General features: G+C 43.3%; 1 protein-coding gene across 5 annotated transcripts in view; it reads left to right on the top strand.

Annotated features, from left to right (window-relative positions):
- The window catches only part of tanc2a (tetratricopeptide repeat, ankyrin repeat and coiled-coil containing 2a), a 67,349-nt gene extending 56,324 nt beyond the window's left edge, over nucleotides 1-11,025 (top strand). For all 5 annotated transcript variants that reach the window (XM_037793057.1, XM_037793056.1, XM_037793055.1 and 2 more), the window contains 10 exons: nucleotides 544-735; nucleotides 863-956; nucleotides 3,538-3,671; nucleotides 3,783-3,906; nucleotides 4,416-4,591; nucleotides 4,865-4,997; nucleotides 6,771-6,862; nucleotides 7,462-7,596; nucleotides 7,794-7,894; nucleotides 9,097-11,025. In XM_037793057.1, the coding sequence (XP_037648985.1) occupies nucleotides 544-735; nucleotides 863-956; nucleotides 3,538-3,671; nucleotides 3,783-3,906; nucleotides 4,416-4,591; nucleotides 4,865-4,997; nucleotides 6,771-6,862; nucleotides 7,462-7,596; nucleotides 7,794-7,894; nucleotides 9,097-10,960 (3,045 nt within the window). In that variant the 3' untranslated portion in view covers nucleotides 10,961-11,025. The remainder of the gene's footprint in view (nucleotides 1-543; nucleotides 736-862; nucleotides 957-3,537; nucleotides 3,672-3,782; nucleotides 3,907-4,415; nucleotides 4,592-4,864; nucleotides 4,998-6,770; nucleotides 6,863-7,461; nucleotides 7,597-7,793; nucleotides 7,895-9,096) is intronic.
- The last annotated feature ends 6,515 nt before the right edge of the window (nucleotides 11,026-17,540 follow it).

Here is a 17,540-nt window from a genome sequence, read left to right as displayed (position 1 = left end):
TTAGGACAATTACACACTTTAAACACCCATTACCACCTACCCCCATATCTCCATAAACAAATAATAATACAAACAATAATAAGACATAGTGTTCAAATACAGATGAACAGGTTCGCCAGCAAACACATAATGACAAATAAATAAAGAAAATAAAAAAGAAATTACAGGTGAATACCTATTGTAGACTTTTGTAAGTGTCCTGAGAGTCTAAATACGACTTGTTCATAACTTGCTGTGTTGGACACGAGTTCAATCCGAACGATGAAGGGGCGACTGATTTCCATTGTCTACAAAATAGAAAAATAGCAGCGAGCACGTCTCTTAATCTTGAACAGTATCGGGTGCCAGGTAGTGGTAAGAACAGAAGAAACAAATCACCAGCACTCACAGATAAAGAGTCTTTTTTGGTTTATTCTGGGCAATCATCATCAGATATAGCTCAAGCATTGGATATGTGAGTTTATGTAGTGTGTGAGTGTGTGTGTGTGTGTGTGTGTGTGTGTCGGAAACTGCCTCTAAGTCTCTGTCTCCCCGTGTACTCAGGTGGGTCATGTCGACAGCTCAGGTCGGTGTGTGTTGGTGCACGCGGGTCAGCGGGGGCACCTCGAGGTGCTGCGCTTCCTGCTGAGGCTTGCGGACTGGAGCTGCACTTCCTGTTGCGGCCAGAGGGGGGCGAGCAGGTGCCAGGCGGTGCAGCAGGCTCTGATAGCAGCTGCCAGCATGGGCCACACAGAGGTCAGCTACACGCACACACACTTCTATAACACTGTGTGTCACTGAGTCATGACGTTGTATTTATGATATGTTTGTAACATTTGTTATTGTGTCGTGTGTGTGTGTGTGTGTGTGTGTGTGTATGTAGACCGTGTCATACCTCCTGGATCTTCCAGAGGAAGACGAGGAAGAGGAGGAGAGACCTGAGATCAACACACCTGACAGTCTGTGGGGAGAGACAGGTACTACAACAAGTATTCATACTGCAGGAATACTACTCTACTAGTCATTACAACTAATAATTCTCCACCGCAGCTGTTTTGATACTTCAAGACTATAATATAATATACTAATAATACTGCAGTAATACTACTGATTTGATCAGAAGTTTTACTAATTCACTAATCTATCAGTATTTATTTTTTATTTTTTTTAAACAATATATTTATTGAACACAAAGAATAGAACACAATCAATACAGACAGCAATACACATTAATTCCCCCCCCCCGACATAAGATAATTGTATGAAAAAACTTAGCATATATGATAACAAAATAACAATAGTCACAATTGTGACAAAATTAAACTAAAAAAAGGAGAAAGTAAAAAAATAATAGAAAAAGAAGAAAGAATGTATATATATACATATATGTATACATACACAAAGTTATATGTTATGTTACATATAATGTGCATTTTTTGTGACACAATACAGGTGACTTACATCATCCAGGTTGAATGGATCACCTTTGTCATTCAGAGTACCAACAACTAGTAACTAAGAGGGACTTTCAGTCAATAGCTGCTGTGCCACACATGACTGACCTCTAGTGGAGGAAACTGAGCACTACAGCTACAAACGCCCTTAACACAACATCCTCAGTTCACCAGGGTTCAGACCAGAATGAGCGATTTGTGGATTGGTCTTACAGAAATTGAAAAAAAATAATCAAACATCTCACTTGAGAATAATGAAATGTCTCAATGTGTCCAAATCTAGTGGTCTAAATTAGGAAAGTAAGTCATCCTTTATTATTCTGTAGTCTATCCGTACTTCTCATACTGCAACATATTACGGACGAGTACATTTTCCACATCTTCTCACAACATTGTTCTTCTCAAAAAAACACTTTTTTAGAATGACAACCCACTCAAGTTAACTGCACCCCATCGACTCCTTTATTTGTGGAACCTCAAATTTTTTTTTTTTACAATATATGCTATTACTGTTTTCTATAGGGATGCACCGATACCACTTTTTTCAGACCGAGTACAAGTACTTACATTTGGGTACTCGCGGATACCGAGAACCGATACGAGTACTTCTCTGTGCAAAAAGACCCTCGTTAACAGCCAGCTGGAGGGTGTGAGCGACTCACGGCAGGCTGGGGAGTCCCACATACGAGGCGGTGCGCCACGACCGGCTCTAGGTCGGCTTGGAAAGGCTGGAGGTGGAGCATAAGCGTGTGCGATAGGACCCGAAAGATGGTGACGAGAGGTTAATGTCACGCTGCCGTAAAGTGGTATCGGTGCCGTTGTATCAGAGCGATCAGCACAGTGTCGGACCCGATACCCGATACTGGTATCGATACCGGTGCATCCCTACTGTTTTTTAAACTAACTTAGGGAATTCTTTTTCTATTGTGGTTGAAATTACATCTACCTTAAATCCTACAGAATAGGGATGTCAAGATACCAGAAATTTAGTAGTCGATACCAATATCAGTGAAATTCCACGATTCTCGATACCAATTCGATACCATGGTAAAAAATCAAAAGTAAAACAATAAATTCCATGTACTTCAACATCTACTCCTTTATTACCGTTTGCATACTGGTGTTTGTCAGGAAGTTAAACAGGTCATAATTCCCTCTCTATTATGTATTTCATATTGCTTGAATATTGCTTCATTCAAGTTTCTCACCAAAAACTTAATTTTACAAGATTACATTTGAACACATCATGATCAAGTTAGAATTTACCTTCACCGAATACTCATTTTAATGAATAGAGCCTGAACGCACCATAATGTAAAATCAATGGTACCTCCTGTGTTGAAATCGGCAGGACGAGCCGTAGCAGCCGGTAAGCAGCACAGTGCTGCACGGAGCTAACGGCTAACATTAACTAGCTCTCGTACCTGCCGATTTCAACGCAGATTTGTTGTTCACATCGTAGCACTTTCTGGGAAAAAATAGTTCCCCTGGGAGCGTCGATAGTGAGTTTACTGCATCCCAAACACATTTTCTATCGTCGCTCGGACGACGAGATGCCGTTGGTCTCGAGCCCTGACAGTACCTACGATACCTGCGGTACTAGAAAAACTAGTACTATCACATTTTCAGATTTTTGACATCAACTTGATACTGAAGTTCTCATGACCTCCCTACTACAGAATCTATTTTAAAAAGACCCTGTTTTGTAATATTTTTTCTCATGAGATAACAAAGTGGTTCCAAAACATTTTCATGTCAAGGACCCCTAAACTGACAGAAATTAGTCCCCCATTTGATAAAACTTTGTCCCAGGGTCCTCCATCTGAGGTTTTTGATTTTAAATGTGTTATTACAGAAAGTGTATGAAACTCATGAACAAAATAGTCCTACATTCTATCAATGTGTTACTTATGGATAGAATTATAGTGAAAATAAATGATTGCCTTCTTTTGCTGAGGATCCCGTGGAACCCCCTCAAGGACCTTAAGCGGTCCCCAGATCCCACTGAAAACCAACATATGTTTAACAGTGTGAATTGTTAGACTGTTTCTAGAAATGTACATGTACCTGTTTCCATCTGTCTCCCTCTCTGTGTCTCCTACAGCTCTGACAGCAGCAGCAGGAAGTGGCAGGCTGGCTGTCTGCAGGCTGTTGTTGGATCAGGGGGCTGCCGTTGACCAAGGCAACCGGCGGGGTATGGCTCCCCTCTTCAGTGCTGTGAGACGTGGCCACTGGCAGGTACGCTGGAAAACACACACACACACACACATAGAGTGATCACGTTTTTAGTTTGGTTCCAGCTCCAGAATTGTTGAGCGGCATCGGTCTCCGTTTGTGTCTCTGGGTCAGGTGGTGGAGCTCTTACTGAGTCACGGGGTGGAGGTGAACACGGTGGACCAGCAGGGTCGAACAGCTCTGATGACGGCAGCCTCAGAGGGACATATGACCACCGCCCAGCTGCTGCTGGATCATGGTAACAACCCGTTCATTGACAGTATTAACAACCACAGAATCAATAGGTGCAAGAGCTGCTCTATGTTTCTCTTCTCTCACAGAAATGTGTGTGTGTATATATACTGTATACCTAAATACAGTATATATATATATTCTGTAGTTCTCCAACACGCTTGTGAAAATGCGGTAACGTGAACCACGGAGAGCTAAACCGTGGTACTGCCAGCGGCCGTCTGACTTCCGTTGCTCCTGAAGTAGTGTTATTATGGTAAGGATGGCCTCTGAGAGGTGAACGGCGTTACCACGGTTTTGCACTTGGCGGCTCACGTTACCGCAAACTTAGAAAGGGAGGAGTGAGCGGATGCCACCAAATCCTGCACACTGCCCCTTTAAATACCAGCTTTTATTTGAGAATTTATAGTATAAATGATTCTCTTGCTAATACAGACCTCAGCTCCCAACATGATCTTTGACCCTAACGTAACCTGAGATGAATCTCTTCGCCTCTCTCTCTCTCTCTTCTTCCAGGAGCCTCTCTCGAGCAGACGGACAGGGAAGGGTTAACGCCGCTGAGCTGGGCGTGTCTGAAAGGCCAGCTCCCATTGGTCAGAGAGCTTGTGGAGCGAGGTGCGGCCACAACTCACGTTGACCGCAGTGGACGGACACCTCTGGATCTGGCTGCCTTCCGCGGTGACCCAGAAGTGGTGTGTAAAACAGTATTTACCATATTTTTAAAATGATGTGTCCCTCCCTGTCTTCCCTGTCCCGCAGAGTCTGTGAAGGACAACATAATGTGCTCATGTATCCGTATTCTGAGCTAAATGGGTATTTACTAGTTCTTCTTAGTAGTATTTATTGATAACAATCGTGAAGAAAGCTGGCGACATGACACCATCCCTTTTAGAAAATAAAATGAATATCAGAAGACTTTTTATATCAATAAAACGCTAAATCTTTCCCTTGTTTTAATGTGTTAGGTGCAGCATCTGGTGGATCACGGTGCGTCGGTGGAGCACGTGGATTGCAGCGGGATGCGTCCTCTGGACCGGGCGGTCGGCTGCAGAAACACCTCGACAGTCATCGCTCTGCTCAAAAAGGGAGCCAAGATAGGTAGAAACATGACTCAGCAATGCTATCCCATGATTCATATTGGGTTTTTTTAATTAGAGATACAGACAGGAAATGAGAGCAAGAGTAGGAGTTTAACATGCAAGAAAGGTCGCCCATCTGGAATCAAACAAGGAATGTCGCAGTCTTATAGGAAGGCCGTATGATTTTTTTAATATGTACAGTTTTATAAATGAGATCTACATTTTAACTGTACAGAAAAAAAAGAATGTTTTGTGTGCTCAAAGAAAAGATATATAATAACAAGACTAAAGGTGTGTTCGGACCAAACGCGAAGTGGATGTTTTGCGCGGTGCGATTACATACAAAGTCAACGCAAAGACCTGAACAGGAGCTAGTTCGCACCGGGCGATGCAGGTAGACGCGTCTGCGTGAGTGAAATGTTTCAACTTGAGCGAAAAATTCACGTGACACTTCTGTTTGTTGCTCGGAATGGACGGGCTGTCGGAACAATGGGCAGTCCCCCTGGAGGGTGCCTTTGCAGGTGAGAAATCAAGTTTAAGTAGGCTGGGTGTCCACAATTGCTTTAAAGGTCCATTACACTTGTATTTTGTGTTTCCACTAGAACATGTTTACATGCTGTAATGTTTAAAAAAAACGTTATTTTCCTCATATTGTCGGCCTGAATATACCTGTATTTACCCTCTGTCGAAACGCTCAGTTTTAGTGCATTTCAACGGAATTGCAACGGAACTGCGTTGCTAGGCAACAATTTGGGTCCATGTTTACTTCCTGTCAGCTGATGTCATTCACATCCACTGCAACAGGAAATAAACTGGGACACATTTAGAATGTTTATGTTTAAAACCGTGTAATGGTCTAAATATTGAATATTTGTGACATCACAAATGGACAGAAATCCTGACGGCTTGTTTCAAACGCACAATTTCTTTGTGTGTATTTCTCCGTATATTGAGCGTTTTGATAGTTAAACAGTATTTATAAAGCACTTAAACCTGTTTTATAATATAAAAGACCTGAAAATCTCACTTTTTACAATATGGGACCTTTAAAGCAAATGCATTGTAATACTCTACACGCACTGTAGCGCGACGCTTCCTATCGGTGCTAGGGGTGGCACTTGCCGATGATGATGGCCGCAGCTTGTTAGCGTGAGCCACCTCGCTGCTACGTTAGCACCACAGTAGCTGTTTGGCTAACGATAATATCTCTAGAACTACATTTATGATCAAATTGACACACGTTTTATTACACAGACTTGTAACGGTTATGGAAAGTGAAAGTTACATCTCCTCTCTCGTACAATTCCCGAGTCTCCGCCTCGCGACTACTTCACTCAGAGCAGCTGTCGATCACAGCTGCCAATATTTACGTCTCACCCCCTTTTTATAGCATCAAATAACTAATTAAAACCAAACTTATCAGAAAAATGAACACTTGAACATACATGATAGTAATAAGAACTACCTAATATGACAGAAACCATCTTTGGGAAAAATGTATATGACGTGTACTTTGACTTTTTAGTTTGGCCCACGTCCCATCCGCTAACATGGAGGGGGAGGGAGCTATGAGCTATACTGCAGCCAGGCACCCGGGGGCGATCTAGATGTTTCACTTCACTTTTGGGGAGCCGTCATGTCGTCCAAACCAATTACTTGTTGTTTTCCATCATACATGTTTTCAATGAAAGTGTTTAGAGTAATAGAGTAATCTCCTTCTAGAAGTATTAAAACGTGTGTGTGTGTGTGTGTGTGTGTGTGTGTGTGCGTGTGTGTGTGTGTGTGTGTGTAGGACCAGCGACCTGGGCCATGGCGACCTCTAAACCAGACATCCTAATGGTTCTGCTCAGTAAATTGATCCAAGAGGGAGACCTACTGTACAAGGTAACACACACAAGTACAAGCAAACCCAGTGGTGGAATGTACCTAAGTACATTTACTCAAGTACTGTACTTCAGTACTATTATGAGGTACTTGTACTTTACATGAGCATTTACATTTTATGTAACTTTATACTCTATAACTCCCCTCCATTTTGAAATCAAATATTGTACTTTTTACTCCACTACATTTATTTGACAGCTTTGACTAGTTAATTTGCATATTCAAATTATTAATAGAAAACATACAAAAATAAATCATCTAATAGATTATGATGTATTGTCACAGGTTAAGTTACCCAGCAGTATATAAAGTACTTGAACGTAGCTCCACTTTTACCAGCAACATTAAAGTGATGAACACATGCATCACTAATTATAATTCTTCTATAATTATGCCAACATTCTGCATGATGAGTACTTTTAATTTTGATACTTTAACTATATTTTGATGCTGATACTTTTATACTTTTACTTAAAACACACATTTATCAGATATTTTATTTTTATTTGTATTATTATTTATTTATTTTATTTTATTCTGTGTGTGTGTGTGTGTGTGTGTGTGTGTGTGTGTGTGTGTGTGTGTATGTGTAATTGTAGCAAGGTAAAGTGAGGGAAGCTGCTCACTCCTATCAGTCAGCTCTGCAGAAGTTTCCGGGGGACGAGCTGAAGATGTTCAGACAGCTGAGAGTGTGTGTGCTCCTCAACATGTCTCGCTGCCACCGCAAGATGAACGTGAGTCTCTTTCTCTGCTATACACACACACACACGCATACATTGGAGAAACCTGTTGTAATTCATGGCTCTTTATTTATTTGTAACCCACAATGTGATATGTTTTTCATTTTACTTTGAAATTAATCTCATCTCCCACAATCCTCTGTCCTTCCGTCTTGATGTACCAGCATGAACTCTTTTTATTTTGCTTGCAGGATTTCCTCCTTGCTGAGGAGTTTGCCGCCAAGGCGCTAGAGCTGAAAGCTAAATCCTACGAAGCCTTTTATGCCCGAGCCCGCGCCAAACGTGGACGCAGGTAACCCAGTAGCACAAAGGCTAACCCAGTGACGTTAGTACAAAGGCTAACCCAGTAGCACGAAGGTTAACCCAGTAACGTTAGTACAAAGGCTAACCCAGTAGCACGAAGGTTAACCCAGTAACGTTAGTACAAAGGCTAACCCAGTAGTGCAAAGGCTAACCCAGTAACGTTAGTACAAAGGCTAACCCAGTAGTGCAAAGGCTAACCCAGTAACGTTAGTACAAAGTCTAACCCAGTAGTACAAAGGCTAACCCAGTAGCACGAAGGTTAACCCAGTAACGTTAGTACAAAGGCTAATCCAGTAGTACAAAAGCTAACCCAGTAGCGCAATGGCTAACCCAGTAACGTTAGCACAAAGGCTAACCCAGTAATGTTAGTACAAAGGCTAACCCAGTAGCACAAAGGCTAACCCAGTAATGTTAGTACAAAGGCTAACCCAGTACCGTTAGCACAAAGGCTAACCCAGTAACATTAGCACAAAGGCTAACCCAGTAACGTTAGTACAAAGGCTAACCCAGTAGCACAAAGGCTAGCCCAGTAATGTTAGTACAAAGGCTAACCCAGTAGCACAAAAGCTAACCCAGTAACGTTAGCACAAAGGCTAACCCAGTAATGTTAGTACAAAGGCTAACCCAGTAACGTTAGTACAAAGGCTAACCCAGTAGCACAAAGGCTAACCCAGTAACGTTAGTACAAAGGCTAACCCAGTAGCACAAAGGCTAACCCAGTAACGTTAGTACAAAGGCTAACCCAGTAGCACGAAGGCTAATCCAGTAACGTTAGCACAAAGGCTAACCCAGTAGCACAAAGCACACCCACTCTGCCGAAGAAGCCGATTCTAAATGAAATCGCAACAGATACTTTCGTGACGGCTATTCTGCCTGTGTTTATATAATTGTGCCATGTAACAGAGTTGTTTGTTTATTCTTGTATTAATAAAAAAGTTAAGAGAGCTTGTAGCGAACGTATCAAACTCGCCAATCTCCCAGCTGGAGATGTGTGCGAGTGGCGCCAGCCAGCTAATGTCACTTCAGCGCTCCTATTGGTGGTGCAAATGCAAACAGAGAAAAAGCCCTTGAAGGTGTGTAGCTCTCGGGGGAGCTCCCCAGTGGGCAGTTCCTCTCAGGGAGTCCCTAAATCGGTTTGGTCAGAAAACAGCTCATGTCATCTTCTGAAATGTTATTTCTCTCACCATTCAGACAGTTCCATGCAGCCCTGGAGGACCTGATCGAGGCCAGCCGCCTGTGCCCATCAAACCGGGAGATCCAGCGCCTGCTCTCCCGGGTCAAGGAAGAGTGTCGGCAGGTTGCACAACAACAAGACTCTTCCCCTCCTTCATCACATCCTGTTTATCAACAAAATGTGGCCATATCCGTCACTGAGGCCAGGTGCAGAGATTCAGGTTGTCTGCAGGTGCAGGACAGGGAGGGGCTTACTGAGGAAGAGGAGGAAGAGGAGGAAGAGGAGGAGGAGGAGAGTCGCAGAGAAGGAGATGCTGCTCCTCACTCCTCCTTCCACCCTCCACCTGTGGTTCAAAGTCTTGACACTCACTGCCACCCTGGGGTGCCATCCCCCTCCTCCCTTTCGCCCACTCACCTGTATCGTCGCCTCCCCAGCCCTACCCACTCTCCCTCCTCCTCTTCCCCCTGTCACTCTGCACCTCCTCCATTCTCCTCCTACCACCATTTCAGCTCTCCACAGCGACCCAGCCCAATATCGGAAAGTATGCCTGCATTGTCAGGAAGTGGAGGTCTGCACCACCAACCACAGTCCATCTCAGCCCTCCACCACTCGGACCAGAACCTAGGACTGCAGCAGCAGCAGCACCACCACCACATGTCCAATCAGAGATCTTTCCAAAAGCAGAACCCTGTTCATGGCCAGTGGCTCCAAGCAGCCAAAGTCCAGATTGTCAGAACCAGTCAGCCCAGTTCCTCGGCCCACTCCAGCATGATTTTGGGAAGTTCTGCTTACTCCCAGTTTGGCCAACTGCCACAAGAACTGGCCGAGCTGGGGGAAGGCATTTGCCCGAGCCCCCTAGATATCAGGCCTAGCCTGCAGGTCCAGGCTGGTCTGAGCTCCGGATCATATCCACTAGATGATGTAGATGTTGACTTTGTTTGCCAGGCAAGACCTGCATCTGCCTATGGGAGAGAAGGAGGAGGGGAGAGGGCAGGGGTAAGTCTGTTTGGCCAGGCCCGTCAGTTCAGTCGCAACCAATCTAAAGCAGCCTACTACCCCATGGAGGTTACTGAGGCGACATTGGGGCCTCCTGATAGCCTTCCACCATTGCACGATTACCAATACCACCATCAGGGGGGACTACGACGCCCACTCAGTGCCCACCCAAACTCCTCCCCCGCTCCTCCCCCGAGGCCACTTGTCCACTCCCAGAGTATCAGCGTCCGTTTCTCCACCAGCAGCGGCAGTCTCGCTGGTGGGCAGCCCGCCAATCACGGCCCAGGCTTCAGGACCTCAGCCTCCGTCCAGCACATGGATTTGCCTTCAGATCTGGCCTCTGTGGGAGGGGTTACTGGTTACCATGATGATCTCTTTTTGATCTCCTCTCCCAATTCAGAAATATGCATGGTAGGAGGCGGGACTTATCCTGGAGAGGCAGGCCGTTCTTCTAGGAACACTCCATTTATGGGCGTTGTCGACAGGACCGCGAGGGTGCACCAGCAGTATCAACAACAAGCTCCTTCCAGTTCTGCATCCTGTCTCAGCCCTTCTCGCTCCTGGGCCGTGTCTTCAGTGGACACGGTCATCACCTCGCCTAACAAAACCCCCACCAGTCAAGGAGGCTTTGGTCAACCCCAGCCATCCTCCATTGCCTACCACAACCGCAGCAACAACAACGCCCACTTGGACAACCAGCTCGACTACTATCCTCAGGGTGAAGGCGTAGCGCACGTTGCCAGTCAGAATCCCTCCTACCTGGATGTGAAGCTGGCTCGAACGCTACCGGTGATCCACAGCTGCTCAGACAGACCCAGTGACAGACAGACAGGCCCTACCTCACCTGTCAAACCAAAAAGACCCTTTGTAGAGTCCAATGTATAGAGAAAGGCTTAAATGTTAAGTCGGAGATGAGGGAGGAGGGTTAATAAAGAGTGGTTAAAAAGAAATGAGTGCACTCATATATTCCAATACTTACCGGAGCTATGGAATTATTAAGGCTGGGCTATGCTTGAAATGAACGAGTTCGTACGACATGTAGTCCGTATGACATTCAGAGGGGCAAGGCGCAATAAACGTTCAAATGGGGGTAACAGCACACACACTCCGGTGTATGGTTGCACTTGGTTGTATGCACTCATACACACGAAAAGTGATTGAAGTCGTGTGAAGAAAAAAGAGAGCTTGAGAGAGAAGTTAAAATCCTGCCTACTTTTTCACTTCCGTACCACCCCTGTCTCCAAAAAATTACATTTCCATACAACGAAACTACATTGTGAATTAGGTAGGGCTGCCCCCTCTTAGTCGACTAATCGGACGTTTTGGTCTGATTTCTTTAGTCGATTAGTCCGTTTTTATGCTTTTTTCATGCTGAATGAATTATTTCCAAGAAACTTATGAGCACATCTCTGGTAAACACCAGATTTAAAGTGTTGCTTTTGTGTGAGTGTTAGTGGAGAAACTCGGTTTCACAAATCTGTCGAAAGAGTGTTAGTGGACATTTCGAGGGAAACGTTTTTCTGTGCGAATGAAGTTTTGTTTTTGACGTATCACAAATACGTTTGTAATCATAGTCCACGGAAGTCCACGTAGGGTGGTGGGCGGGTCAAACAAGTGGTACAAGTTGTAGGAGACAGGGTTGGAGCTGGCCAATAGCTGTGTGAAGTGTCCGTGCTTGCCGGATTCTCGGTTTCAGAAAGACAAGCACTTCCTTTGTTCAGAAGAGATGGGGGGAAAGTAGAAGTTAAACATACTGTATATGTTTGATGTGGAACATATTGCCTGTTAGAGGTTAGGTCTGTCAATTAACCAGCCAGGGACAAAGAAAAGAAGCAAGGACGAAGGGAATGAGGGAAGGACTAGAGAGCATGACACAGCTCCTGCCATTACAAAGCACAATGAGGAAGAGGAAGATTTTGGGGGAAATCAGGAATTAAACACAAAAAAAGACATCAGGTAGCACTAAAGAAATCTTTCCTTCCCTCCCTGTTCATCTCCAGCTAACAGTACATTTAACAACTGAACGCCCACAATGCACTGCTCTAGAGTTTTCCTGCCAAGTTCACATACGCGACTCTAGACGGTGACATTTAGTCAGACAAGTAGAGACACAAAAACATCGCTATCACCTTTGTCTGCTGCTTACGCCTTTAAGATTTTCATTTCAAGTTTGAAACGCTTACATAATACGACTGGAAACCTGGATACAGTCACTGCAGGATCCACACCTGTGCCACCAAGGTGCTGGTCAGTGACTCGATCCCAAGCCATAGTTTGAGAAACTAGGATGATGCTGTCATTTAATAAGCACTGGCTTGCTGTATATATATAACAAAAATGACTGATATTTATCTTTTTTAAGTTATATCTGTATTAAACTGTATAAATATTGTTTCTCTTAAAACTGTATATTCCTTTTGGATTGTCTTTATATGTTTATTTTGAGGGGTTGGAAACCTTCTTTTCAAAGAAACAAAAAAAAAAGAAGAGCAAAGTCAGTTCAGCTTTGCTCAGTTTTGGGGTTGACATTTTGTTCCTGCTTGTGTATGATGGCATCGATCTACAGTGGACATCCTGTAAAAATGCCTTTTTAAACTTATAGAATTTTTTGCTTCAGGTAGAGTTATTTTTGTTGTTTTCTATGAAGGTCTTTTGTATTATGTAGTCCTAAAGGTCCTAATTTATGCAAACCACAAGGATCCCAACTGATGCACCAAGAGCCCCTTACGGTCGTTGCCATGGAGTGCTTACATGTCCCATGAGCTGGCGATTGGTTCTTTCTACCGTCAGTAACCCAATAAAAGCCAACTGACCTTGTTAAACCCCTCCCCCCAAAAACAGTGATTGTCCAATCAGAGCTGCATAGCCTGTCAAATTCTGGATTTTTCCGTCATGTTGTAGTGGTGCTTGAGCTGAAGTAAAATCGATAAAATCATTTAAAGAGTTTAGAGGGTGGTGTACTTTTTTCCTTTCCAAAACCACAAGTGTAAGGAATGGATTTAACAGAGTGGTTATTGGCTAACGTGAGTAGCATGCCTGGCTAACTAATACTACTACTAGAGTAGTAATCAAGTTATCCTAGGCCAAGGATCATTTTATTAACTGACAACCACATTAGTTTTTGGGGTTAAAACTAAACCAAATTTTTGCCTTGTTTTTGAGCACAATATCATGTATGTAGCCATGAATTGTATATTTAATATCCCTTTCACAAGATTCTCGTTATAAACCGATTTGGCTGGTAAGATTAAAAAGTCAGAGGGAGTTCGGGTTTTCACCCGAGTCATGGAGCTAATGTCGATTAAGGCCCTTTCAGACACAACGGCACCACTGCACTCTGAAACCCATCGTTTCCAATGGCTTGTGCCACGCTACGACAGCTTTTCGCTCCATTGAGCAAAGTACTCGAATAGGTTGAAGATATAAAGAGGACTGGATACAGCGTTGGAGGCTCCCGTTCGTTCCTATGAGAGTTGCTCAGTGGTGCATGAAGCCTAAATGGCTCGACTGCCGAGTGATAAAGTACCCGGAACTTCTAGCGATCTTCCGCATCCATTGGACCCATAGAGCAGGAGCAGTAGCGTTTCTTTTAACCTCGCCTCTCACGGTCTGGGGCTCATTCACGTGAACGGAGGAAGGGAAATAACTCTAGATTGGGCTATTGGTGCACTTTACAACTTTTAGGACTTAATTATTTGAATAAGGGCTATTCAAGTGTTCGTACTGGAAAGTTGATTTACATTAAAAAAAAAAGATCCGCCAAGTTACAGACGTCTCTTTCCCAATGTAAGTCTGTGGAAAAAAGTATTTTTGTGGCCCAATGGCATCTCTTAACGGACACTCAAGTTGTAATTTCGATGTTTGGCCAAAACGAAAATTTGCCTCAAACCCCGACCCTTCCTTGGGGCTTGCGCTGTGAAAAACTAATCTTGTGTGTGTCTGAATTCCCCGAACTGTATAAGACAAGTTTACGCTCCAATTGAGACCTCTGGAGGAAAGCTTTGCCTTGGAAACACGTTTCTAACCAAGTAGGCATATCAGGTGTGCTAGCGTGGTAGCATAGGACAGATGCATCATCGTTGCTGGCAACAACAAAATGTAGTCCCGCTAGAAGTTTTGAAAACTCCCTATTTTGCTCTGTAGCCTACGCCGCGACTTCCCCGAGCACTAAGTCAGATGTGTGCTGAACCCAGTGGCAGTTCAAATTGCATTGTGTCTGAAAGGGCCTATAGCTAGCTACAGCTCATAAAACCGGCCAAAGTTCTCATTTCAGATGGCAAAAGCAACGGTTGTCGGACAGAAATAAGAAACCTGCTTTTATCTCCCTCTTTCGGATATCAAGGACCCATTGTTTCAAAAATTACAAATGACTGACAGGCATAACGACAGTAACAAGGGGAGGGGTTTAGCTAACGGCTAGTTTTCCAGAGGGGGTGTGACTAACAGATGGGATTCAGGAAGTGGGACTAAGCTTTCATTTTGTTTTTTATGTATTTTATGCACATGAATGCCTGTTTCTTTGTACATTTCTTTTTATGTTTCTAATGAATCAACAGCTTGGTTTCAGAGTTGCTGATGAAATCTATGACCTCTGACAGTTTCTGTGACCACTGCCCTTATTTCTCTCAAGCTGTGAGAAGATGTGGTAATATTTCATTACTCAAGCCGTTTCATAGTAGTTCCGCTGGGTATGGTATCTAATAGAGAGCCAAAGTCCCTCCTCTTCCAGGTGGACCACCATGGGACCTTATTACGGTAGTCGACGGCGAGAGACGAATATTTTCTTGATCCCATTTGAATTGCGCCATGAATCACACGTATGATGTTTGTCAATTTAAAACATAATTTTGCAAGTCAAGAAGTTTGTCGTAGCTAGCTAGCTGATTTAGCTATGTGCCATGCACAAATCTAAAGTTCTCTTACCTGATGTGTTTTATCCAGCGACTCCTGGTCTTTTTATCAGCCGGGAAGAGAAAGAACAAGCGAGACCCGTTGCTGGTGTGAGTTCATCCCAGCAGGAAACACACGGGCATCGTAGCTTCAGCGAGAGAGACGTCACTTACGTGACTTTTGGGTGTGTCGTCTTTCTAATTACGTATTTTCACAGTCTGATACTTCAACAGTTTTACAACAAACTGCGACTTTCTTGACTTGCAAAATTATCTTTTTAATTGACAAACGTCATATGTGTGATTCTTGGCGCAATTCAAATGGGATCAAAAAAATAGTCGTCTCTCAGCGTTGACTACCGTCCATATCTTTTCGGAAATAAGGTCCCATGAGGTCCATCGGAAAGGGGCAGGACTTTCGCCTCTATTATGGCCAGCTAGAGATGAAGTACATTATTAGCAAGTTGATTGGATGTTTGGGACTTGTTCAAAATTTGAAGTGATAAAGCGTGGAAACAGCTCGTCTTAGTGCATCAGTGTTGCTTTAAATCCTCGATAAGCCGGATGACAGCCGTGTTGTCTGTCAATAAAACAATGTGTTGTGCTGTACATGTGGGATGTAACCCCCCGACCTGCTTAGGGGTCCCGAGCCCCGAGTTTGAAACACCACAGGTAATCGAGCGTTACACAAACAGGGAACAGTGTGTGTTCCCTGTTTGTGGGTTTACTGTGAGCTTTTTCACTGTGTGTAAGATAAAGTTCATATTTAAAACCTGGGATGGTTACAAGAATAAGAAGAACATCATTATAAAAACATTTAAAACAACATGAATGTGTCAGCTCGTGAACATTACAAAGAGGAATAAAGCTGAATGAAAGACAGATGTGTAAGTCTATTTCCCTCCCTCTCTTTCTCTCTCTCTCTCTCTCTCTCTCTCTCTCTCTCTCTCATTCTGGGCGTTTCTACCATAGGAGTATGGGGGCTGACCCTACAGAGGATACTCTCACATCATCTTTTGTGGTCGTGCACTAATTGGAAATACAGCTTAACGCTGCATTACTTATTTATCCACCACTTGGGGACAGTGGAACAAGCTGTTAACAAAATATTAATATATTATCACCTCATAAAGTCGCCTAGTTCCACATCCAGCAGACATAAAGCAACATTAGCATTCATTTGGAGTCGTGTCTCTGGCCAACTGACAAATGTAAGTCCAATATCCACTCTCCTTCTAGCTTCGTTTTGGCAGTGGTGGAAGAAGTACTGTACATTGATCCTTTACCTAAAGGTCCCATATTGTAAAAAGTGAGATTTTCATGTCTTTTATATTATATAGCAGGTTTAAGTGATATATAAATACTGTGAAAGTATCAAAACGCTCAATCCACAGAGAAATATACACAGCCCGTATGCAGAAACTGAGCGTTTGAAACAAGCTGTCAGGATTTCTGTACATTTGTGATGTCACAAATCTACAATATTTAGACAGTTTCACAGTTTTAAATGTAAACATTCTAAATGTGTCCCAGTTTATTTCCTGTTGCAGTTTATGTGAATGACATAAGCTGACAGGAAGTAAACATGGACCCAAGCTGCTTCCTAGCGACGCAATTCCATTGCCATTCCATTGAAATGCACTAAAACGGAGCGTTTCTGACAGAGGGTGAATACAGGTATATTCAAACAGACAATATGAGAAAAATAATGTGTTATTTGAACATTACAGCATGTAAACATGTTCTAGTAGAAACTCAAAATACAAGTATGAACCTGAAGATGAGCATGATATGTCCCCTTTAAGTAAAAGTAGTAATAATGTAGTGTAAAAACACTGTACTTAAGTCTTACAGAATTATATTGAGCCCCTAGCTGGACATTAGAGAGAAAATAATTTTGCGTTCTCTCGCCTGCGGGGCATTCAAACGTAGCAATTTATTGTGTTCTAATTGCTTTTAAATAATTACCAACACTTGATGCAGCTTTAAAGGGATAGTTCGGGTGTTTTGAAGTGGGGTTGTATGAGGCACTTATCCATATAACTTAGATGACGCTTGGCCTGGCCCCAGCTTGGAGAAACAGACTGGAGTACCAACATCTGAGCAAAACAGTCCAGTGCTGTGGACGGGGATGGCAGAAAAAAAATTAATTTAGCCACCTAAAAGAAAGGCTCACCTTAAAAAAAACAATGTCCGTATAAGTGTAAGCTATAATTAGAATATTATCTTGCCGTCAGACAGCCCTTACCTTCTCCTTTCTGATGGGGAACTGAACTGAAAGTGATGCTCTCTCTAAAGCCAGCAGGCTCAGATGACAAAACACTACAGATACGTTTCACTTTCAGTTCAGTTCGCCATCGGAAAATATTCTAAATAAAGCATACACTTAAACGGATGTTGATTTTTTTAGGTGAGCTTTTCTTTTAGGTGGCTAAAATATGTTTTTCTGCCATCCCCGTCCACAGCACTGTATCGCTTTGCTCTGGTGTCGGTGCTCCTGTCTGTTTCTCGATGCCGGGGGCCTACCGCCATCTACTGTTAGTTAATACACCTGCTATGAATAAGTACGTCATACA

The sequence above is a fragment of the Sebastes umbrosus genome, chromosome 14 (genome assembly GCF_015220745.1).
Source record: "Sebastes umbrosus isolate fSebUmb1 chromosome 14, fSebUmb1.pri, whole genome shotgun sequence".
Classification (NCBI taxonomy): domain Eukaryota; kingdom Metazoa; phylum Chordata; class Actinopteri; order Perciformes; family Sebastidae; genus Sebastes; species Sebastes umbrosus.
This window is presented reverse-complemented; position numbering and strand designations above follow the sequence as displayed.